We start from the raw sequence: 25,292 nt of genomic DNA on the forward strand, positions 1-25,292 counted from the left end.
CAATAATAGTCGGATTGTAAGAAGTAACTGAAGACAGCGCAGAAAGCAGAGATAGAGAATCAGTGTAAAAATGAACAGGCGTAGAGGGAGGGTTGTGAATAGCATAAACAACAGCAGAATGAAAGGCTACAAGCTCAGCGGCATAGGCGCTAGAGGGTGGTTCTAAAGATAGACATATAGAACAAGGGACCAGTGGTTGGTCTCTCTGTCCAGCTCTGACCTGCAAGACCAACGCCAAATGGTTCGTCAGGTCTGTGCGGCAGCGACGGCCGCAGGGGTTCTTAACTAAGGACTCCAATCGCCTCTCAAGACCCTTGAACCTTTATTACTGCGAATAATATATGTTTACTACTACTACTACTACTCAACTGCGCCTTGGGGGAACGGCACTTGGTGGTGGTGAAAGAAGGTAGACGGAAAGAGAGCCGCAGAAGACAGGCGCACAATAAACATTATTAGCCAAGTGGGACGACTGGAACCCCTCATAATGGAGCAGGTCCAAGAGCTTATGCCAAGAGCTTATGGCCAAGAGCAATGCCCAAGAGCTTATGCGCCTAGGCGACCCAGTCAGTTTATCGGACGAGTCGAACCGGCTCCGAGCTGTACAGCACGGTCTACCAATACTCCTCGGTAGTGATTAAGCGGAAAGGGGTGATAGGGCGGACCCGCATGGTGCGGAATGGGGTAGCGTACCCAGCGCAGAATCTGCAGTTCGGAAATAACGGGTGGAGTAGATATGGGAGAAAAGAACGGAATTTGGGAAAGCATGCATTTCAACCTGGCGCCAGCAGATTTTGTGCGTGCCTGATAGGGACCTGTCGGCTGGTGAGTGAAGGTGTTGGTCAAGTCGTTAATTCAGGGTGATTTCCTGAAAAGCGGTCAGCCAGTCCTTCGCTGACCTCTCTCCCTGGCGTGTATAAAGATTGGGTACCACCTGGAAAGTAATACCTCGGGCGTGTGTGTGGGCCACCTGGTTGCCTAAGAGTTTCCGGAAGAGTGAGCGGAGGTCCAGATATTCTGGATGGTGTGAGGAGGGGGGGGGGGGCTTTGAGAGAGCTGCCCTTTAGATTTTTATTGATTGCGGTTTTGGGGTCCCTGATAATAATTAGGAGCGGGGGGGGGGGGTTTGTTTGGAGGAGCTGATCGCTAGCACGATGGCTGCCTGATCGCAATATCGCAGGAGGCAGTCATGACGGAGGCAGAGAAAGTGGGCGGGCCGGTATGGCCCCTAACTGCGACCGCAAAGACGTTTCAGCGGCATTACTCGGCGGTATCTATATTGGCCACTGTCACAGCGCTTCTGCAGAGTCTGCGCCCTTTTCTGCCGTCGACAAGTACGGAAGACATGGTGCTTGCTACGGGGAAAGGGGCTAATGTGTACGCATTGGTGAATTGAAGGCGAAGGCAGGCATTGGGTGGAAAGAAGGATTCGCAGCGGATACCAACATGGCTAAGGATGTGGCGGCCCGTCGCCGTGCGCGAGAGCCGCGCATATTTGCCCATTATGTGGGCTTCTATAAGCCCCGCCGCCGTGTTGCAGAGGCCTATAGTGCCTGAAGCCGGGAGCTAGAGGTGCCCCGGGGGCGGGCGTAAGGGGCATAATAATGCATTTTATGTTTAGCGGATGAAGCTCTCTATCTTTTACTCTATCTTGAAGACAAAGCAAGCGGTTGAAACCACCCTGGTCATTTGAGAGCCTCTACTGTACAGTGTCGACTCCCAACATGCGCGCTAATTGCAGATGTTCTTTAACGGCAACGCGTTCACTCGTAATTTTCACTGATGGTTCTGTGGATAAGGACAGAGGATAAGCGCAGCTGCTTTTCATAGTCTTTATTTTAATACCGCCTGGTCTATATGCTCTACTGAAGCCATGCCCTCCACAAAAGCCAAAAGCGTTGTAATCAAGGCAGCTTAACGGAGATAGGTTCTTGTACGGCTCAACCTGTTGCTATCCTGACGGAATCTAAATTGCCGTTATTAAACTAGACCGCGGGTCCCTACTGATGTCTTGCCTCGTAGTTCGCTACGAATGGTGCATAATACGCAGAGCTGAGGCTTCTCTATACGATTCTAGTGCGGGCCCTCACATATATGTTTCAGGCAACGAGGTGGAGGGCAGTCTCGCACATAAAAAGCTGTAAGGTAATGCATCAAGAAAATTCCCTGAAGATGCTCCTGGCGTTTCCAGGGAAATAGTTCTCGGCCATTTAGTACCCTGTCAAGTTCACCCAACATGCAATGTGTGAACAAGGGACTAAAAAAAATTCCAGGCTATATTACTACGTCAGAGTTAGGCGGGCTGTGCTCGTATACCTGCGGAGATGTATAAGACTGGTCTGGCGACATCTGCGCTGTGTTCTACATGAGGTGTGTGCGCCGATACATAACATTATCATATATGCTGCCCAGTGTACAACGCGGAAATGTATGTGCTGACTACTCTCAAGAATACAGGAGGCCTTCAGAGTTCCCTTCAGGACATTTACTACTCCGTGCGGAAAACAGTCATGGAGAGAGGAGCCTTCATGGTTTCTTTTAAGTTCCTCCACGACTCCGATTTAGACTCCAAATGGTGAAAGCAAGAGTTCACTACAAACTGTTATAGATGACCGTGTTTAGAGCTGTGTCAATCATTCAGATATCAGGTATGTTCCTGATTTGTGGGCATTCTTTAGTATTGAAATGTCGCTACGGTGGAGCAATTTCCAGCATGTCCTGCAAGACTAATCCCATTCTCGCAAGCAAGTAAGCCCACCAGTAGGTTGTAACAATCCCAACCCTGAACCTCTCAGAGAGCACAGCTTGCTGTGTTGATTTATTCTCGGACTAACTCGCCGGCTACCTCATTGCTCCTGATTTCGTCGTGTCCCTGAACCCATTTAGTTTTTGCCGATGGTTGTGCTTCTTGGTGCCTTTTTGAGTTTGCGGGTTGCTGCCGTGTCGGTTCAGTGTCGCATGTAGTCCCGACAAGCTTTTTGGGAGCCTGTAGCTATAACAAAATCTTGTCTTGCTGCGTTTCCTTAGACGATTGCTAGAGCGATGGCAGCTTCTTCAGCAGCTTCCATGCTTGGGATCGCTGTCGTTACGCTTGCTCTTTTAGCCCCCTTCCGGCCTGTGTCCGTTGCAACGCGCGCTCATATCTGTTCTTGGCTGCGTCCTTGTAAGCCCGCTGAGGTTGTCTCAAAATTTCCTGTCGAGGGCCCGGACCCTTGCTTGTCTTCTCTTGCGGTGAAGTTTCGCAACCATGTACCAATGTAGTAGTGGTCTTACGTGGATTTTTCTCCTGTCTTCGTCTCTGAGTTGGTGCTTGCTCTTATGGGTGCCCCTGGATATTCCTATAGTTGCACTAGTAAGTACCTCCCTGTTCTCGTCTGCGCAAGTATGCCCGCTTGTACGTCTCTCTCCGCTTCTCGCAGGTCGTTAACTGTGTTCGATACTCCCAAGGCCATCAGCTTCTCCGTCGTTGTTGACTGCGGAAGTTGGCGCGTCGTTTCGTAGGCTTTGAGTAGAATTGTGTCGAATAGCATGAGCTTATCCTGCTTGTTGAATTCGTCGCAGGAGAGCCTGATGTCACCCCCCTCGTCACTAGGCCTTCTATTAGCCTGAGAGTGTCCTCATCCGTCATGACTTTCCTTCTGCTGCTGATTTTTTGCACCGTTCTGGTGACTTGCTTCATTGTGTTCTTCAGGGAGCCGATGGTTTGCCTGCGCCGTCCTGTGTTTTGCAACCGCATGCTAAGGACTTTGATTTGTCTTCTCCTGTACCGGCTCGTTTCCGAATTTCAGTCCGATCGGAGAGCCGTACGTTCACGCGCCGTTCTTGATTCTTACGCCTTCCGACTTTTTCGCCTAGCACGCCAGGCTGCTCGGCCTTATGTACTGGTCGACTTGGTGTATTGCCCTCTGCAAATTTTCTTTTTTCTTTTTGCTAGCGATCGCATAGATGTAGATATTGTGATATCGTCCACGTACACTGCGCAGGTGATGCCCATCATATTCCGGAGCTTTTTCTTGAGCCCTATTACTCCCACGTTGACAACAACAGCGATATCACGCAGCCATGTAGTGTGCCGTTGTTTGGCGCCATGAAATCTGGTGTGACAACAAAGAAACTTCCTGTTGTGCTTTCCCACTGGGATATGCAGCAGATGTGTACCAAATAGAAACAGTTTGGTTTTAAAAGGGGACAGTGCACCCTTCCTCGTCACGTGTCGTGAAAATGTCATTCACCCCGGACGTGTATTTTTACTGTGCGTATGGTAAGGCTAAATTTCTGAACTTCCGCGCAGCTGCCTTCTGAGCGTGGTTCATATATTTGTTTGTTTACCGTGCGAGAGCAAAAAACTCATTCATCATTACCGGTCGTCGCGTGCAGGATGCTCACATATAAGACCAATGCCTGTTTAACAGCCTGGTCTGTTTAACAGCCTAGTTTAACAGCCGCCGGTCAACCGTTAAGGGCGCCTACGAGTTCACAGCCATGGCGGCCTCCCTTGTCTCTGCGCTTTTAATCCTGTGCGCCACTCCAGCAGCTTTCGGCAGCGAATCACCGGTTAGAAAATAGCACCACAGCTTTGGCGGCACCCGTCTATCCGTGGCTACATTCTGTAGGGCTGTACCGAGCTCATACTTGAGAACCTTGCCAGTTGAACGGGTGCGCTTGGATCTCGAACTCCCACACTTTGGAGGTCAGCCGTGTTTGAGGTTTCACCACGGAACCAGAGAAGGCCTCTACGCTGCCACTTCAATGTGATCCCGCCTTGTCTAGTTAACAACGGCATGCCACGAATTCAGGCCACAGGTGCAGTAGCGCGATGGTCGGGAACGGAGAGGGAAATGGTGGTGGAGTCTCGCCAACTCTGTAAAATAAATTCGCCGTCGACACAATGTTTCCTTTATATAGAGCGCCGTAAGGAACGCGTGCCGACATACCATTTCAGCGTCGCGATTCGATGCCTTCGGTGCCTTCTCTCAACTGTGTACCGAAACGAATGAAATTTTCGCAAAAAGGGTGCGTATGCGACTCAATGTAGCAGAGCATTTGCTGTTGCTGTGACCTAGTTTCGTATTCCCGCAGTGCCCGTAAAGCTGGTGTATTAAACACCGCACTAAATTATAGATCAATGCTCAACAAGGCGGATATCATTTCCAATACTTAACTCAAGGGTCTTAACTTTCCACTCATCTGGGTAGAAACCTAGCTTATATTGCAGGATTAGGTTACGCCATTACAATTCCAGGCTACAACTACACTCCAGCAGTAGTAGGCTATCTTGCTCATTTCGCGGCATCGCCGTCCAGACGAGTATATTAGAAAGAGCCTGGGCTGCAGCAAAAACTAGCGGTGCGCTCTAGGACCCAACCACGACAAATATTCTCAATTAAAGTGTTTCCCTCGCTCTGAGGTGCGCGCCAAAGCACATGCACATCAGGCATTGCAGCAAGGCACCCTTGCTGTGTTTTCGATGCGAGCTTCCCCGAGCAACTCACACATTGCAATAAGTCGTCAGAGTGACTTGTTCGCGAGCAGTTCCTTCACTGCGCAGGCGGCTCAGCGCCATCGTCTTACCCTTTATTACGATGCAGAGTAAAGGTAGGCAGAAAGTTCTTGATAATCACAAAGCGACAAGGGTAAGGAAAGCGTCAGGGTGATTGCCAACGTTTCGTCAAGAGGACTTGTCTTCGTCCTCTATTCGAAACTCGTCGACAGCTAGCTGAACGCTAGATACTGTCACTGAGCGGACGGTGGCCGATTCTATTGCGTTCCTTAAAGTCTGTCGCTTGGCGTCACGGAGCCTTGTCCGCTACCGATGTTCTTCAATACATTCCTGAGATTGCAATCGTCTCGGATAATAATGTTTTTACGAATATTTCATATAGATGGAAACTGAACAGTGGAATGAGGCGTAAATATTAATTTACTTCTATTTGAGGTTTTTCCATAAAATTTTTTCTAATCTCACTTTATTAAAAATTACCATTCCTATATCTATTGTTGAAGAAATTTTTGAGCCTATACTCTCTCACCGCTCGCGCTATGCGATACACAACGTCTTTCCTAAATTTCGTAGTGTCTTATTGAGGCCCAGACGCTTGTTCAGACGTGCTGCTTCAATTATTTCAAGTCGCAGATGGAAAAGCTTGGCTCGAGGAAGTGAAGGTTAAAGTGAAAGGCAGTAAATCTCCCACAGAAAACCATGGTAGCTGTCTCATGCTGCTACTCTCCCATGTGTCACACCTCAAAATATGCCTAAAAACTGTTAATTTGCATAGCGCCGCTATGGATGGCTGGTTATGTTTTTGTGCGTGAAAATTGAAACGGTTCATGGTTTCGAGTAAATAGACTGCATTGATATGCTAGCCAAACAGATACAACAAGAAAGAAATTGAAGCATCTTTGATGCAATTCCTACGCTACGACCCACTGAGACTTTTTAAATTAAGTATTCCGTAGAAAATTGTGTTTTTGATTAAAGAAAATGGAGCAGTAATTTTCTCAAATCTCAGGGGACACGCGAACTCTGACGTAAGGGAAGAGAGGAAGGTGGGAGTGAACGAAGAAAGACAGAAACGGGTGCCGTAGTAGAGTGCTTCGAAATAATTTCGACTACCTGGGAGCATAGTCCTCGCACTGACGTCGAACAGGATCTCGTGGGTTTACTGAAACTGTCCTCACGACGCACTTCACAAATCCTTTTCAGAATAACCAGACGCAGGAATTGATAGATGCGGCCGCAGCGCTGGCGAGTGACGTGGCAATTTTCGACTCCGTCAACGACCCCAGCCAGCGATGCATGTACACCACTCGGCCAGTATTCTTCCCTGAAGAAAAATTCGCTATTTACGTTCTTCACTACGCAGACGGAAGTGGGTAAGTAAGCAGCGTGCCTGCTTTCTATGGCCTACTTGTAAACGCACAACTACCGACATCATTCGAAATATTGTTTGCACTTCCTTAAAAGCTCACAAATAAATATATTGCATTAAGAAGTAAGCTTATTAATTATAAGAACGGTTACCTATTTACGATTTAGATTATTTGTTCACAATAGCAGATATCAAACCTTAGAGCTGTATCAAATTGAGCCAACTCGAAAACAAAATGCAGGTAGCAATGGAATATTGGACCCAAATCAACCATATTCCGCTGGATCCTCGAAATGTTCATTGTGCATATCTTGGGCATTAAGCTTCTTCCTTTTGGGTGAAACACCAACAAACTCAGCTTTTAGTTTTCAGTCCAACGAAATAGGAAGCCTTTCTCTTGAGGCATATGGTTGAAGCCTTTCACTTTAAGCGCCGGTACAAGCTGACGAGAAAGACCAATGGTAAGGAAATGATCAGCGGTGGTGGCTACGCAAGACTAGATAGAAGTATTTCAGAAATAGTGGCGTCTTGGGATAAAATCCATAATACAAATAGCCAAACTGGCGTGGCGGCAAGGTGGTTTAGCAGTTTTTTGTACACGGTCATTCATGCAAATCTTCGCATATTTTATTTCCTCAGAGGGGAGACAAAACGCGCTTACTGCGTTGGCCTTAACGTCTCCGACTCGGGCTACTACCCATTCGGCCTCTGCGAAGGTAAGTATTCAATTTTTGCACCTTTCTTGACGGAACCTTTTCCATAGTGCTTCAGCTTACTAGTGTCATACCGAGACCTGCTTTAATGGACATCGCTTTTAATTTTTAGGCAACTCTGTGCTATTTTAATATACTGTTATGTACGTACTGATAGAAACTGACTGGCTTTCTGATGCACAGCAAGATGTGCCTTTTAAATTTTTTCCAGCCCTCCGACCGAGCAGCTAAGACTGGACAAAAATCCAATGGTGTGCTTTTTTCGCAATTTATGGCAGGTATTTTACTGGCACTAAAGAGGACAATTTATGAAAACCTAAAGGGACATGTCAGAGGTGATCATTTCATTCATTTCACAACTCATTGAGTACTTATCATCTATTGTAATTGTTGTCGTCGCCGCTTGCATGCTCCTTCTTCACCAGCAGCGCTTCAACAGCTCACTCTAACCCGCATACAGCTTGTATTGTTTTGTGACTGGGGATATCGGCCTTAGTGTGTATTTTCACCAACTCGGATTCCAGCGTGCCCACTACACTCTCGCAGTATTCTCAGTAGTCAACGTTCTCTGCTGATCGAACAAAGCGAAAGGTGTCGGTGGCGGCCCTGCCCTCTGCGCGCGAGCGCAGCTGGCTTTAAGTTCCTGCGACGAGTTTTTCCAAGGCGATAGCCTCGAGCATATTGTTCCCTTCTCGCTCATTTACTTGCATGACTCAATTACACGACTTGGGTGGACCTAGACCTGTCACCGCACTGTGTGCCAGGATGAGGCAAGTGTTATCAGCAAGCAAATGTTCCCTACGAGAAGCCATAGTATTCCGTGCACTTTTCGATTTCTTACCTGAATCTCAAAGCTCAACGACGAAGCCTCAGTCGCTGCAAGAGTGATTTCCGAATGTTTAACCTGCGCTGATTGCCACTCACGTTGTCGGAGGCCACCGAGCGTAGACCACATGCAGGCGAGAAGTGGAAAATAGAAAAACCAGATCACAACCGCAACGACGGCAGGGTGCAAGCCAGAAACAAGCTGGCGAGTGTGACTGAGTGTAGCCAGCAGAATTCAACAGTGTATCGTTGTGCAGTGTAGTTGGCAGATCAAGCCATTATTGCAGCAGAATTTGCGTTCCTTCCACTCAGTATAACTGCAAACAGTTTTTTTTTTATATAGAAGCGTCATGTCCTCGATGTATTCTTATGTGGACTAGCAGTCTTACATAAATCAGCGCGCTAACCACTCGGGATGCTGGCCTTTGAAAAAGCTCGTGCCCAAGTACACTCAACTATTTCTCCTTTGGTGCCACCTTATCTTAATTTTAACGAGCTGTCGAATTTCCGTCTGACAGGGGTAGTAGGCAGCTTACTCTTGTGAACGGAAACTACATCTTTTTCGCGGACAAAGAAGCAGCTGCATCTCTTAACGCTCTCTCTGAAAATAATGAGAATACTTAAGGCTTACTGAAATTTGAAAAGTCTCTAGTTTCCGCGATTTGTTCAAGTTCTCAGGAAGCATCAAGAATACAGAATGTTAAAAAAGCTGTGTTATAAAGCAAAACTGCAGCAAAGAGCGCCTGCGAGATCTTCCTACCAGAATCCTAACTCCAAGCAAACTACGAGCGGCTAGCGTGAGGAAGTGTGTGCGTGCATATTGGACTCCCCCATTGATGATTCTATTCTCAATTCGAGACATACATTACGGCGGCGATTGCAATTTATACCTCCATGCTAGTTGAACCGGTTATTTTGTTCTTTCTTTCCAGATGCCCCTATTGAGGGCTTGGCTCAGCATCTCTACTTCGACGGCGAGATTTGCTACATAACCCGGCTTCCACTTTCCGGCACTTACCGTAAGCTAAGCGTTCTTCTTTTGATATGAAGCGGAACAAAGCTGCGTTATGAAACTGCTCGACAATTTTGCGCACGAGACTGGTGACTCATTGCTGTAATAACGCAATATTTGGTCAAGATTAATAATTGGTAAAATACACGAGGAGAACTGAAGTAACAGATGCGTTGCACCACCACAAATATGACGCGATTTTAGTAAGGAATGCGGAGAAAGGGAAGAAGGGAGCTGCAGAGGTTCTCAGTTACGCGTAAGAATAGATGCAACTCCTTCTGCAGCAGTGCATACTCGATGTTTCCACACGCAAGTGCACCTGGATTTATTTCAACCTAGACTACTTTCCAGGACTTGTCCGTCCAGCTTTTAAGGATCGCGTGGATAGTAACCACTCTTCCCTCACTTGCAGCACTGAAAGGCTTTAGGCTACACGCGCTCGTGATTGCCGGATGCGTAAGCGAAGTTTATCACTTATTTTTAAGGAAGGCTCCTGTCTACACCACTTCACTTTGGCAGCATACCACCGGATTATGGATGACATAGAACGGGTCATTTATGTAAACATTTAAGATGTCTTGTCCAGAGGAAGCACCAAAAATAGCCGAGATTTCTATACGGAGGTTTCTGCACAGTATAACCTTAATATGCGCTGTAAAAAGCAGCCTGCATGCTCTGCTTTGTGAACTGGTGTCGTGTCCGGTCGCTGTGTTGAATGCAGCGAAAGACGCACACGGTACTTTAAGACTTCGTTTATTTAAAGCCGATGAGGGTGCGACCAGCGTCGACCGAGGCAGGAGCCGAACTGGCCGCCCGAAGAAAGGAGGGAGCTGAGAAGCGTCCACGGGATGGAGTGGCTTCCCAGAACAGGAGGAGGGTGCGGGGGCGCACCGTGGGGGGGCATCTGGTGACAGCGTGCGACGAGGGGCAAGTGTCGTTAGGAGGAGGATTGAGTGGTCGTTAGGAGGAGGATGCGATTCAGAGCGGTTCCGGCAGCTGTGGCTACCACTTCTGCTAAATCGCTGTCTTCACTTGTTGCAGGCATGTGATAAAAAGCGGTCGTCTGCAGCAGCCCGATCATCAGGAGCTATGCGCATGCGCATCGGACACTATCGCAACGGAAGGTGTCATTGTGCTGCGGCAGTTCAGCGACTGGGGGCGTCATCTTCGCCAATATAAAGGGACTGAGCGCCAGTCAAGGGACATTCAGAGCGGTTCCGGCAGCTGTGGCTACCACTTCTGCTAAATCGCTGTCTTCACTTGTTGCAGGCATGTGATAAAAAGCGGTCGTCTGCAGCAGCCCGATCATCAGGAGCTATGCGCATGCGCATCGGACGCTATCGCAACGGAAGGTGTCATTGTGCTGCGGCAGTTCAGCGACTGGGGGCGTCATCTTCGCCAATATAAAGGGACTGAGCGCCAGTCAAGGGACATTCAGAGCGGTTCCGGCAGCTGTGGCTACCACTTCTGCTAAATCGCTGTCTTCACTTGTTGCAGGTGGGCTCACAAATCTATTATCTGTTATGTTTCTGTGGCTGCCGGGCTGCTCTGAAATTCCAAGTGTTATCGTCATTGTTTGAATTGGCCGTGAGAGATACACCCTGTTATAATGGAAGGCAAAAGTGATCCTTTAGCTGAATTTGCAAACACTTTCGCTGAAAAAACACCGAACAGTATAAAAGAAATAGTCAGAGTTCTAACAGATATGACTTCTAGGTTCGTGGAAGTCATGACTGAACTAAAGGATGAAGTAAAACAGTTGCAGTCATCAAATACTGCCATTCAAGCGGAACTTACCTCGGTCAGAACAGGGATGGACTTCATGAATGAAAACTTCGAAGAATTCAAAACTGAAGTTCAGACTCTCCGTAAAGAACTTGACGATGCGAAAAAACTGGGCCTTGAGTGTCAGAAAGAGAACCGGATTCTAAGTAGGGAACTTGCTGAAACCAAGAAGCAACTAATTGAACTAAAGCAGTACAGTAGGAAAAACAACCTCGAACTGAAGGGCATACCTGTTGCTGAAAGTGAGGACCTCAACAAGGTTGTTGAAACAGTCGCTTCATGCTTGTCTACAGAACTACCCAGCCATGCCATAGAGGTTGCACATCGTGTAGCTACTAAGGCTAAAGGACCACCAAATGTGATTGTACGGTTTGCCGCAAGGACCAACCGAGACAAATTCCTTGCTGCTGCAAAAAAGACACGACTAAACGCATCAATGCTTGGGTTTGAAGGAACTGATCCTATATTCGTCAATGAACACTTGTGTCCAGAAAATAAGATACTGCTGGGGAAAGCAACCCAAACCAAACGCGATGTCGGCTGGAAGTTTGCTTGGGTGTCTGAAGGGAAAATATTGATGCAGAAAAAGCAGAAAAATCGAAGGTGGTTCATGTGACCTGCGAAGCAGATCTAGAAAGAATAACTCGGGCCCATGGGACACAAGCACAAAGTGATAATCACCCTGACTTGAGCTCATAATGGCTTCCAGAACAAACATATCTATACTTCATAGTAATGTTCGCAGTCTCAACAAAAACCTGAGCCCCCTACTTTCGTTTATCGTTGAACAGGGGGAGTCTTTTGAAAGCATAGCGACCACGGAAACGTGGCTGAAAAAGAACGAAAACATAACAATTCCTGGTTACACGACATTATCACAGCCACGGAACTCGCAGTTTCGTGGTGGCGGTGTGGCGATGTTTGTTGCTGATAGCCTGCATTACACTATCTTATCATCACTTTCATCTTGTTCGCCTGAACTTGAAGCACTATTTCTGAAACTTGAATGGGGACTAGTAGTGGGCGTAGTTTACCGACCCCCGAGCTCAAGTCTTTCCATGTTTTTTGACAAATTGGAAATTATCTTGTCATCTTTAGCCAAGAACTACAAAAATGAAGTTATAATCGTTGGAGAGGTTAATATTGACACACTTTCTACGAACACCATGGATTATACATATCTACTTCAGTCATACAACTTTCGCAATTTGATTAATTCTCCGACGCGCATAACCACTTTTTCGGCAACATCTATCGATCATGCACTGACAAATATTGACACAGGCGCACAAGCAGGCGTATATCAAACCCCAATTTCGGATCACTTGCCGATTTTCGTTAACGTAGACACACCTCCTGCAATAAAAGAGAATAAATCGCGAACTGACGCAAAGCTAGATTATGAATCATTCCGCAAAAAGTTGTTATTCCTCAATACTGACCTAATCTATCATGAAGATGTTAATATAGAGTTCTCTAACCTGATTACCACCCTTGTGGATCTAATAAAAAACAGTAGCCGAAGTACAACAGCCACGAGGCGTTACAAGCCAATTTGTCCGTGGATGACAGAAGAAATTTTGAACGTGTTAAAGAAGAAGGACTATTGGTATCACAAATGGCTACATCATAGAACTAACCAGTATTACTTGTACCAGTTCAAATGCGAACGTAATAAATCAGTGTCGTTAATGAGAGCCCGCAAAAAGGAATATTTTGCACGCCGAATTAAAGCCGCCACTGGCAATTCAAAGGAAATGTGGCAAATTGTAAATGAGGTGACACATAACTTTAAAAAACGTTCCATACTTCCCTCCAATGTGACTGAGCAGACAGTTGAAGAATTTAATACATTTTTCACCAAGGTTGGCCCTGATCTAGCATCGAAACTTCCTGATATAAGTACTAGCAGTGATCTTCCGCGGCCAGTTTTAAATTCTTTCGTTCTGCACGAAGTTGAATTAAATGAAGTGATGTGTGTCGTTATGGATTTAGCAACAAACAAGGCGGCAGGCTACGATGGCATTCCTGTGAAGCTAATTAAAGAAAATATTGATGTTCTAGGACCCATATTATGCCATTTATTCAACCATTCAATACTCAGCAGCACATACCCATCATCCCTAAAGATAGCACGTGTTACTCCTGTATTCAAGGACGGCGACTCCTCTGACCCTTCTAGTTACAGACCTATCTCTGTACTTAGTGTTATTAATACCATATTCGAAAAAATTCTTTACAAACGTATTCATCAGTTTCTTGAGAAATATAACATTATATGCCCAGAGCAGCACGGATTTCGCCCACAGTACTCCACCAGCTCAGCAGTCATCACTCTTACCCAGGCAATTAATGATGCTTTACACAATAACAGACTCGCAGCAATTATCTTTCTGGACATTAAGAAAGCCTTCGACACAGTTAACCATGACATTATGCTAAATAAACTAAAAACATATGGATTTCGCGATAAGGTGCTTGACTTTTTCTCTAGCTACCTCACAAACCGCCAACAAATTGTTTCAATGAAATCTTTCTCGTCATCCCTTCAGCGCCTACACACAGGGGTTCCCCAGGGGTCTACTCTTGGTCCGCTGCTCTTTTTACTGTACGTAAATGATCTGCCCAAGGTATTAGCTTCATCCAAAGCCATCATGTATGCTGATGACACTGCCATTGTAGTTACTGCTCATCATACGGTCGAACTTGAAAGCATAGCAAATATAGAACTGGAAAAAATCTCTGACTGGTTTCTCACAAACAAATTAACAATCAATGCTAAGAAAACTAAATACATACTGTTCCACTCAAAGAAAAAATCAATTCTTTCAACTGATATTACATTAACTATTAACCAGTCCCAGCTTGAGTCAACAAATAATTTTACATATCTTGGAGTCACACTGGATAAACATTTACACTGGCAACATCATATTGAGGCGACTTGCACTAAGATGGCTTCCGGTTGTTATGCTCTTCTCCAGACGCGCGAATACTTTGATATCAATATCCTCCGTGTCCTATACTTCACATTAATACATACTCACCTTTCATATTGCATCGAGTCGTGGGGCTGGACGTATAGCACATACCTAGAGCCTATTAAAAAGTTACAGAAGCGAGCACTTAGAATAATTTCATTTTCTAGTTACACTGTACGCAGTAAGGCACTATTTACTAAACTACGCGTATTACCCCTCAATTTACTTCGTGAGAAAAGAACTGCTGAATGTGTCCATAAAATAATAACAAACAACCTCCCGTTTGACATATCAAAATTTAACATCCCGCCACTTCCAACACGGAGCCGCACGTACGGCAATTTTAACTTGCCAGTGAAAAGAAATGTATATGGAGAGCGTCTCCTAGAGTTTACGGGCGTAAAAGTTTGGAATAATCTACCACATGACCTAAAGACTGCCTACAACTTCTCCATTAGAATAAAAAATTATTACCTTAAAAAGAATGACACACTTTGAGCCCATACTTTCATTTTTTAATAGTCGTCTTAGATATTTGCCAGATATTATTTGCATGTAGCCGAATCCTGATACCTTGATTTATTTACAGATTTGTACATTTGCGTCTATTCTAAGGATGTTTGTGATTAAAAAGTGTGCACTGAAATCATTTTATCCTGTTCTTGTGTGTTGTACCCTTGTGATGCTTTGTAAATACTTAACAGCTATTTTCCCTTCGCTTTTTGTGATCCCTTAATTTTTGTATAAGTTCTACGCGTTTTGTTTGATCTAAGTTTTTAGTTTATATAATCTGTAATATATGTATTTCTTTTGTTGATGCTCTTACAAGTGTTGATAGTGATGTATAGCATTCTTTATACTAACTTACTGTCTTTATTTTGGTACATTGTTGCCTGCATGTTTGTATACCTTTTTTTCCATTGGACCCGTTACTAGCTGTTGGCTATGGGTCCGGGCAGTGTTTGCGTACATTTTTAATGCAACAAAGACCAATAAATAAATGAATGAAAAAAAGAAAAAAAACTGTCGTTAGGAGGGGAATGCGAGTGGTCGTTAGGAGGGGGCGCACACACACAAAAGCAATAAGGGGACACAACACTTCCTTCCCCCTTAGAAAGTTGCCTGGTATCGTGCAGGGGGTCGGCGCTCACGCGTGGAGGCGCGCTGGCTTTGTGCGCTCGGGGGAGAAACACTTGTAGGCTGGCTGTTGTTCGCTGTGTCTCCTAGGTCTGTCCTGGGCGAAGTCTCTTCTTCCGGGAAGAGGTGCCGGTAGCGCGGAATTGCTTTTTCTTCCCGGAACGTCTCTGCCTTTGGCTCGGGGAGGATGGCTGTGAGCTGGGTTCGCATTTCACGCTCGAACATCATTTTCGAGGGGGTCTCGCCTGTTGTGCTCTGAACCGTCGTGTGCTGCTTGAAGAGAAAGCGCGCAAGGCGGCGCTGCAGCGAGCCTGTCTGATCTCTTTCAAGGGCGCGTTTTAGCTCGGCTACGTAGCGCTCGGCTTGTCCGTTTGTCGCTGGGTGGTAGGGGGCCGATGTAACTGATGAGATCCCGTTGTCGCGATAAAACTTGAGGATCTCCGCAGACACAAACGGTGTTCCGTTGTCCGACACTACCTTGCGCGGCAGGCCGAACGTTGCAAATAGTGATCGGAGGTTGTCAATGACTGCTGCCGAAGTCGTCTGTCCCATTTGCCTTATCTCAAGCCACTTTGTGTAGGCATCTACGACCACAAGGAAAGTGCAGCCCTCAATTGGTCCTGCAAAATCAATGTGCAGTGTGTGCCATGGTGTGTCTGGCTTTTCCCATTCTGGGACAGGAGCTTTCGGCGGGGCGCTCCGGCTGCTCTGGCAAGGCTTGCATTCTCGCACCACTGTTTCGATGTCGTTGTCAATGCCAGGCCACCACATGTAGCTTCTGGCACACTTTTTCATTGCAACGATGCCCCGATGTCCGGCGTGGATGAGAGACATAGCTTGTGCGCGTAGTTCTCTCGGCATCACAACTCGGGACCCAAATATGATGCAGCCGCGATGGGTGCTCAACTCTGTAGCTCGCCTGCGGTAAGCGTCGAAGTTGTCCCCTTTGAGTTTATGCACGTTGCCTTGTTGAACAGCTGTGTAAACTAGCCGGAGAGCTGCGCACTTCTGCGTAGCTGCTGCAACTGTGCCTGCTGTAAGCGGAGGTTCTGGCAGTGCTTCGAACATCAGAACGTCTCCTGGTGTAAATGGTTCGTCAACAGTTGCGTCTAGTGGCAGACGGCTTAGCGCATCGGCGTTTTGATGTTTACTCCATTTCATCACGCCTAGTGGAGAAAACCAATTTCTCCCTAGAAGGCTTGATCCTGTGCCCTTCACAACAAGCAGAGGTAGCGTATGGGTCTGGCCGTTGTAGTTAACCTGCACGTTGGCAGAGCCCAATAGTGGCAGATTCTGTCCTGACCACGTTCGCAGGTGCGTGTCGTCTTGTTGCAGGGCGGGTGCGTCAGATGGCCATGAAGTTCGGAACGTGTCCTCACTGATCAGAGTACAGGCTGCGCCGGAGTCCACCTCGAACTTAATCAGCTGGTGATGTACGCTTACTTCTGTAAAAATCTTCGGTCGCGTGCCGAGATTCATGGTGTTCAGGTCGTACAACACAGATGGTGTTGCTGATGTTGTTCCATGGAGATCAGATAGCGGCGTATTCTCTGAGGCGTTGACGCTGTGATTAGGCTGGGAAGGCGACTTTATCTTGGCAAGTCTCCGTTTCGTAATGCATGCTCTTTCGATATGCCCTCGCTTGTGGCAAAAATTACACGTGGCTGACTGGAATCGACATCCCTGGGGGTTGTGTTGGTCGTCACACCGCCAGCAGCGTTGTGCCTTTTTGACCGATTTTACAACAACAGAAGGCTTGCGCACCTGGTTGCTTGTCTGGTGTACCGGCTCGGTGTTCCGGCGAATCCCTCTCTGCTGGTGACCGGCACTCTCCGCTCGAACGGCGATGTCGTAAGCTTTGCTGAATGTGAGGTCCTTCTCAGCGAACAGGCGCTGCTGCAGTGACTCGTCACTCAGTCCGCACACAAATCTGTCGCGTAACATCACGTCCAAGGGAGGCATGGTGGTGTTAGCAGAAGAAGCTGCGTCTCCCTCCTGCCCGGTAGCTGTTGTCGACAGCGTTCCAAAATTGCAGTCGGCAGCGAGCTTCTTGAGCGCGGCTACGTAGGCGCTCACAGTTTCTCCTCCCAGTTGATCTCGTCGTTGGAAGCGAGCCCGGCTGTAGACCTCTGATGGCCTCGGGTCGTAGTGCTTTTGCAGTGCTGATACGATGTCGTCGTAAGACACTGCCGCTGGTGTGCTTGGCTGAATAAGGGCGCAGACAGTATCGTAGGTCTGCTCCCCGCACAGCGTCAGCAGGTTGGCCCTCTTCAAGGCTGGGTCTGTGATGTTGTTAGCTTCAAAGTAGAACTGAAGGCGTCCAACCCACGATGACCACGATGAGCCGTTGAACTCTGGTATCTGATTGGGAAACCCTCGCGTAGCCATGGCTTGTCAATAGCGTTGCGTAGCACGGGTCGAATCCACTTTCTCGTCGCCACTGTCGTGGCCGGTCGCTGTGTTGAATGCAGCGAAAGACGCACACGGTACTTTAAGACTTCGTTTATTTAAAGCCGATGAGGGTGCGACCAGCGTCGACCGAGGCAGGAGCCGAACTGGCCGCCCGAAGAAAGGAGGGAGCTGAGAAGCGTCCACGGGAGGGAGTGGCTTCCCAGAACAGGAGGAGGGTGCGGGGGCGCACCGTGGGGGGGCATCTGGTGACAGCGTGCGACGAGGGGCAAGTGTCGTTAGGAGGAGGATTGAGTGGTCGTTAGGAGGAGGATGCGAACTGTCGTTAGGAGGGGAATGCGAGTGGTCGTTAGGAGGGGGCGCACACACACAAAAGCAATAAGGGGACACAACAACTGGTAAACATGTAGAGCCGGCCATGTTGTTGTAACATATTTGTAGCAATCAATCAATGCCGTCGGTTGCATGTCGGTTATTCCTAACTCCCTATTCTCTGCGTCGCGTGAAAGAATATGGCCGCAGTACGGTAATTTGTACACGAAGCTGCGCAATAGGTTTGCAAGACTGTGCGTGCAAAAAAAAAATTGTGCACATTTATTCGAACCAGGACGTGGTAAATGGCGTGAAAGTAATCATTTGTCTACCATGCCCTGGCAATTCGGTGTGATGCAATGCTTTGCGTCAATTTTGTCGTACGCAGTAGGTCACAATTTTTTCCTGATGACCCTTTGCAACAACTTTGTTTTTCTGCAAAAAATATATTTTTTTGCAGTTTCAATGATAAGAAATAAATGTCCTTATTTAAATTCCGCGCATGTTTCATACTTGATGGAAATGAATGGGCTGCGCTGATAGACGTGGCGATGGAGAACACAGACAAATGTGCTGACTACCAACGAAATGATTAATCAACATTTTCATCAATACACACCAAGCAGCCCCATGAAGCTCGCTTTAATTTGAAATTGTTTCGTGCTTTTCTCTAAGAAATGTATAGAAAAAAAGTCATGTTTTTCAAGGCTCAAAAATTAGTACAAATGCTACATCTCTAATATGGAACAGCTCACGCGGCATCGCAGCACCCCCATATAATCGTGGCAGTTTTCCTTCCGCCACTTCTGATTGGCTCTTTGTTTAACACTGAGCCCACAGCCAAGGGTAAAATAATACAGAAGTTTCCTGACAGAGCACATGGGCTGGCGGTGAGGTATAGTTCGGATTCCCTGAGGCCGTACACGAATGCTGGATTCGGTGCGCTGTAGTTCCGAACCAAGGGGCTCTGAGCACTCCCGTTTTTTTCTCTGCTCCGTGACGCACGCATCACATACAGCCATTATCGCTGTACACCTCTTTTCTTTATACATATATCTGTCCAGTCAGGCCGACTGCTAGGTAAGGGTCGTGTACAACGTCTGCGGACATCGCGAAAGACGACGGTGTGATTTTGTGAATAGAAAATATTTGAACGTGAACTGACTAATCGCCAACGGTTTGTACGTGGCATTGAAATAGAGGTCAAAAACAACTGCCACAATACCACAACCTCCATCACAATGCGACTGCGTTTTTATCGAAGAGCATTCCATTATCTAGAGTTAAAAGCTCCGTTGGTGTATATGTTTAGTCGAACTGACTGCTCTGCATAAAGCGATTGGCACCAGAAACGGCAAGTTTATTGTATCACACCCTTCAATACCAGTTGGCGGTGAATTTTAAACTTTCATCACCAAGGAAGTACGCGATTGTCTTTCATTTTGAACAGTTTAAGATCTTACGTGATGCTTTCTCAGCGTCCACGGCACGTTGCAAAATGGTGCTAGTTGCAAAAGTGTTTTCCGTCCCCACTCCTGCCTATAATGGTTATGTTGCGTTGAGTTTTATGGGACATACGCAGATGAGGCTGTCATCGCCAAACAGAAGGTTAAATCTTTTTTTTTTTCTTGTAGGAAATGAACTGTTACTTTTGCAAATCTGTATTAAGGAAAACAAAGTAAAACGCGTACCGTCACCTTGTGCAGGTCATCATGTGCGGCAGTCAGTTCCTGGAAATAAATACCCAGATCAATCGTACACGAGGAGGAGCTTTAATTCGTAGTTTTAGATTACTGGACGAAACGTCCACAAATAGATGGCCCGCACTTGTACAGCTAAAACTGCCTTTGCAACTGCTCTGTTTATGACGCCCAGTTATTGAGAACACAGGCGCCGCTGCTCTAGGTAGGAAATGATGCTTAAAAAAATTAGAGTCGTCTAGCAGAAGACAATAGGCACACTGTTCTTTCCTTATTGTTCCTATCTGCAAGAAATGAGGGTGATATTATGGTGAAATCAAGCGGCTTGTATCCACAAGAGCTACTAGACGGCATATTGCAGTATATGTCACGTTTCCAATGCGCACAACATGGTTTATTGACAGCTGTTAACGCCTTTGAACAGGGGAGCACCTTAGACGACTGGCGTGGAGCTGCATGGTTACAAATATATTAAGAAATCAAGCTCAATCCAAAATAACACACAGAGCCGAGAAGCAGTTCACACAAACACAGCAAAATAACGCACAAAAATTGGAAATACAAAGCATAAAATTAGGAACGCAAATAAAAATAAAACGGTTTTTGACACTGCACGAAAATTAACATGAGGTAGACTTCAAAATCCCTATCTTCTGGTTTGGAAATAAGTTTTTGTTCCACGCTGGCTATATTTGTGAATGGAGCTTTGTTTCTGTTGATGAAGCTATATTCACGTGGAAAGCTGCGTGAATTTATGCCCTATGACTAATTTATAGCGTAAAATATTTCGGAAATAGGCTTGGACTGTTCAATATATTGACCATTAGCTATTACGCGTACTACCTTGTCTGCAATAGAAATAATTTGTTCAGTTTCGATATCATTTGTCTCTCAAAGAAGATGGCAAATCTTGGGATGCGAACAAGCCATTATAGTTCAACAGCCACCTGTGTTGGAAAGATATAGCTGATTCGATTGAGTGCGCCTATTATGAGGCTGAGCTTTGCAATACAAAATTTCTAGGATCATCGCAAAATAAGTACCGAACAGTATAACAGATTGAGTGGGTTCAGACAGTGCAGAATTATACTGCAAGCTAAGATCATTGGATATATGTGTGCCCTCTGTATGAAAACTACAGCTTTGGTTTTGCTCGTATTTTTCCATAAAAAGTTAGGAAAATTATTCGCTACCATACAGTGACGCTGTGGCCGTATTGAGGCTCACAGACATTTTTCTATAGTGTCGAGCATTTACTCTCAAAAAGGTATTTGTAGATCATGAGCGGGGTTGATGAAGAACTTTGTTAGCTTTACTATTTTGGTAAGAGCATGAAGTAAATTAAAGGTACACTCGTTAGCATACATTAAAAAATTGACTTTCTATAGAAATGTTATGTAATTTAAATGGGTGCTTAATGGGATGGGTACGGGTATACTACCTTGCGGTCAAATTATATTATTCCTTGAATATATGTTGAGAAACAATTTACAGAAGTAAACTGCCAACGCTTATTACAAGTTCCTGAGTGTATCAAAACGTTGCAGTCATGAACACAGCGCTTCCAGTTCGCAATTTATAGTTTGTGATGTTACAAACTTGGTAGTTTCATGCATAATTCTGTTATTGTGTCTTTTGCGCTGTGCTTGCAATGTCTCTATAACTCAAGATTTTTCAGTATGTGAGACTCAGGTGCGGTTTTTCTTTTACATATCCTTCTCTGACCGAACTCTCACACCCGTCTGTTTCGCAATAAACTGTGAGACCATTCGTATTTAATTCTATAGTGAACTAAATGCAAAGGTAAAGCAGTTCTTCACCGAAAACACTGAGCTGTAGTCCTCTTTCACTCTTTCTAGGCAGTTAGCTCTTCATAGCTCCTTCCTCAGTCTCGCTGCGTCCTCGGCGTCAGCGGTGCCCTCCGCAGCAGACATTGTCTGAAAGGCAGTGAAAGGAAGCACCAAGCGCAGTTGTGATCGCACGGGTCGCCTTTTTGCGCAGTCCGCGCCTGTTGGTGGTTCCTGCCCGTGCTGCCTTAGCTTCCCCGTGTGCTTGCGGCGTCTCTGCCATCAGTAAATCGTCGCCTGAAATGGAGTGTTGCCTCTAGCGCCTAAGCTCTTAGATGTTTATTACGTGCAGTGCTACATTATGGGCAAAAGCGCCGGGGACAACGACTCGCTTGTCAAATTTCGCAGCATGCCAAGTCGCTGCTGAGCTTTCTCCAGCAGTGTAGGTGTAAGAAAAAAATGGCCAGTGGTTTAACTCTTTTCAGCTTAGTGAAACAGAACGAGAGCATCACTATGCACTTGAAACGCCTCAAAGGCCTTTCAGTCGCGCTGTAAGCCGCGCTATCATCCATGGCGAAACTCCGTGCGCGAGCGGCGTCGCCTCCATAGCAAACGCCGAGTTACGTGCATAATCACATGACCGCATCTGGCGAAGCGGCGATCGGCGCACCACGGTCAGAGCAGCGATGCGGCGGCTGCAGCTGCGGCGAGTACCGTGGTCTGCCATCACCGACACACCTCCGGCACTCCACCGGCTGAAGGTCAAACTGCAACACCCGATTACCTTGGCGAAACATGGCGTAGTGCTGCTCTCGTTCCAAAAAAGTCGGCGAGACACTTCGGAAGAGGCGTGGTGCAAAATGCGACGCGTGTTGTTGTATATGCGTTCGAGCATTCGACGGGCGAATACTATTAAAATTCCTAGCTCTCACAGCTCAGCTAGCTAAAACGTTGTACTTGCAGACTCGTAACCACTTCGTGGGTATTTTCAGCATTTTTCTCAAAGTTAGCATGCATGAAATTCATATGCGGGCGCAGAGATCGTTCGTCTTGCTCGGAACAGCTCTCGTATACGCCCGGGTCTTTCATGCTAGCCACTCTGCGATCCCGTTTGAAGCTAATTTTCTACCTGAGCGTAGCGACATCTACCTGCTTTCACTAAAAAAACCAGCCATAGTTAACTCTGAATCAATTAAAAGTAGGGAAACATTTTTCGACAAGACAACTGGTAGAGAATATAATCAGTCGACAAGACATGGCGCTGCTCTGTACCCCGTGCTATTGATCTTGCACACGGGTGAGGCCTGTCGTGAACCACAGTTGATCGCATACACTGCAAGACACATCTAATCTGCCTTCTATCAAGGGAGTCGCAAAGTAGGTGTAAGGCCCGACAGTCGACAGTTCTTCTGGATGACAATGGCGCCTAATTTTACACATCTTTCCAAGCCTCGGCTAATTTTCCTCGGAGAAATGGTGGTCGCCTCCAGGTCGGGCGGCTTCAAGCACCTATGTTAGGCGCCGTAATATCTCAGCCTTCACTGGGCGTCGGTGGCGAACAATTTTCCGCATCTGTTGTAGGCTCTTTTGCTTCCCACCATCCTGTTTCTCTGCGTATCTGCGTCGCTCGGCTGTTGAACCCGACGCTTTCTTCCAAGGAGCACCTCTTGTATGTGTCGTATTCGCTTGCAATGCGCCATATCGTCTGACAAGATGAGTGCCTCAAGGTCCATTTGGTAGCGGTAAACCAAGAGCCCCTCTTGTCGGCAAGCAAGAACCACTAAACAGGAAATTGGACCAACGTGGTGTACGCAGGGGGCAGATCTTTGATCGGTCCAAACGCTGCGAGCGCCCAGCGCATCGATTCCCTTTTGTTTTGAAGTCAGATGGATGCATTGTGAAATCTGGTTAGGCAGACAAATAATGCCCTCGCATTAAAATATAGAAAAGACTTTCCTAGGGCTCGGATCGCTAGCTGGCCGTGGGGTAGGCGGATGCTTAAAATGTTTTTCACGTATGTTGTTCAGCGATAAGAGGCGTGCATTCGTCGTCATAACATACGTTATTTGCGCCTTCTATCCTATTGATATGTCCGCAGTATTCTGCTTCGGAAAAGAAGGTGCACTGTTAGGTTATTTTATGAGAATTCTGCCTGGGACTCCTAAATGGCGCTGCTGTATTAAGCTCACCTGAATTCCGCCTCAACTGAACTCAGAGTTAAACACTGACCTCTCCACCTGATTATAAATATTACATCTGAAAACGAAAGATGTGCCAATTATGTGTTGTTTGTCTTATTTACAGTGTATCTTAATAAGAATCACCTTTCTATTGAGAATACTGATTTCTTAAGAATCTGAGAGATCAAGAAATGTTCTGGCACCTGGAAATGATGGTTTCGACATAAGAATTATCATTCAGAAGTTATTTCCCACCACCTTGGCTTATCAGGCAAATTTTGAGACTAACGATTGTGCACACTGCCGTACAAATTTCATTAGGTGGCCTCCGCAAATCTGAGCTACATGCAATAGCGCACAATTTGAGCGTTTCAAACGCTCATAACAAAAGGCAGTACAAAATACGTACCATTCGCGATGTCTTGAAGACATATCAATTAAATTTTGTGTTGTGTGCAGTGGCCTTCAGCTCGCTGCTGTCGGAAGGCACACCTTAATTTAACGCATGTCAAAGTTATAAACGCATGTCATATTTTCTTTTTACCGAATCTCAAGAACGCACCTCTAGAAACATTTTATACCCCATTTTCTCTACATGAACCTGTTTAAACGCGAATATTTCACGAAAGAAACAAGAGAAAAACATCCCTCTCTGCAAATGCTCGTGCATTTTCTCTCTCTGCAGAATGCATCCTCTTTGTGAAGATCGAGGACAGGGATTCGGTGCCGGAACACTGCGTCACGCAGTTTCAGGAGAAATGCGGCCCACAAAGCTATACTCTGTACAGCAAAGAGATGTGCCCCTTTTAACTTGAAAAGAAAAGAATTTTACCCGAATAATTGTAAGTGGGAGGTTCAACACCTGCAAGATGAATACAGCTTCTGCTATGCTGTTTCGCTGTAGCAAAATAAATGATTAAAAAGCTGTACTGACATTCCTTCGTGTTTCATCTTTTCTCTTAGCACTTGCAAGCTTAAAGAAATGTATACACCTTGAGTCAAACCTCTTTGATGAATACAGTGCCATCGGGGGACACCAGTAAACTTCAACTTTCGCCACGTCAGTGGCTCATATACTGTCACAGCAATGTTCCTATTTTCTTCAGTTTCTTTCTAGGATTGTTTCAGGGGTATTTTGGTACTTAAGGGATCTTCATTTCCTCGGGCCGTTTATGTAAGTATTGACATGACCCGTGAAACAAGTTACTCAGGAATGAGCCCCACGCACTCATAGCTCTGAAATAATCAGTTCCACTCTCCGAAAGTATACAAGCGTTTTATTTTATTCTGTGGCCGTTTCTAGTCCCTCAGATTAGATCTCCTCAACGTTTCTTTCCCACTTTCTTAAACTAAGCTGGCTAAGCTTTACCAGAAGCCTACTGACTCATACCACCCGTATCACCCGTGACCAGCACTCGTACATCCAGAACACCTAGACGACGCACTGCAAGAGAGGCACGTGCGGTAGGCTGGCAAGCCGCTTTGAACACTTCCGTTAAAAAAGGAAGACTTAAATTTACGTTGTTCGTATGCAGATTGCGCACTTTTGGGGCAGAAGCGCCTTGCACGATTTGTACATGGT

General features: G+C 46.3%; 1 protein-coding gene across 1 annotated transcript; it reads left to right on the plus strand.

Moving 5' to 3' along the window:
- Window positions 1-1,189: 1,189 nt before the first annotated feature.
- LOC149346471 (uncharacterized) lies at window positions 1,190-24,520 on the plus strand. The gene is made up of 5 exons (XM_089541345.1): window positions 1,190-1,219; window positions 6,704-6,873; window positions 7,509-7,585; window positions 9,340-9,426; window positions 24,396-24,520. Exons 1-5 carry the CDS (start codon window positions 1,190-1,192, stop codon window positions 24,518-24,520), a joined length of 489 nt encoding a protein of 162 aa, XP_089397471.1.
- The last annotated feature ends 772 nt before the right edge of the window (window positions 24,521-25,292 follow it).

The sequence above is a fragment of the Amblyomma mixtum genome, chromosome 4 (genome assembly GCF_055824585.1).
Source record: "Amblyomma mixtum isolate Tamu chromosome 4, ASM5582458v1, whole genome shotgun sequence".
Lineage (NCBI taxonomy): Eukaryota > Metazoa > Arthropoda > Arachnida > Ixodida > Ixodidae > Amblyomma > Amblyomma mixtum.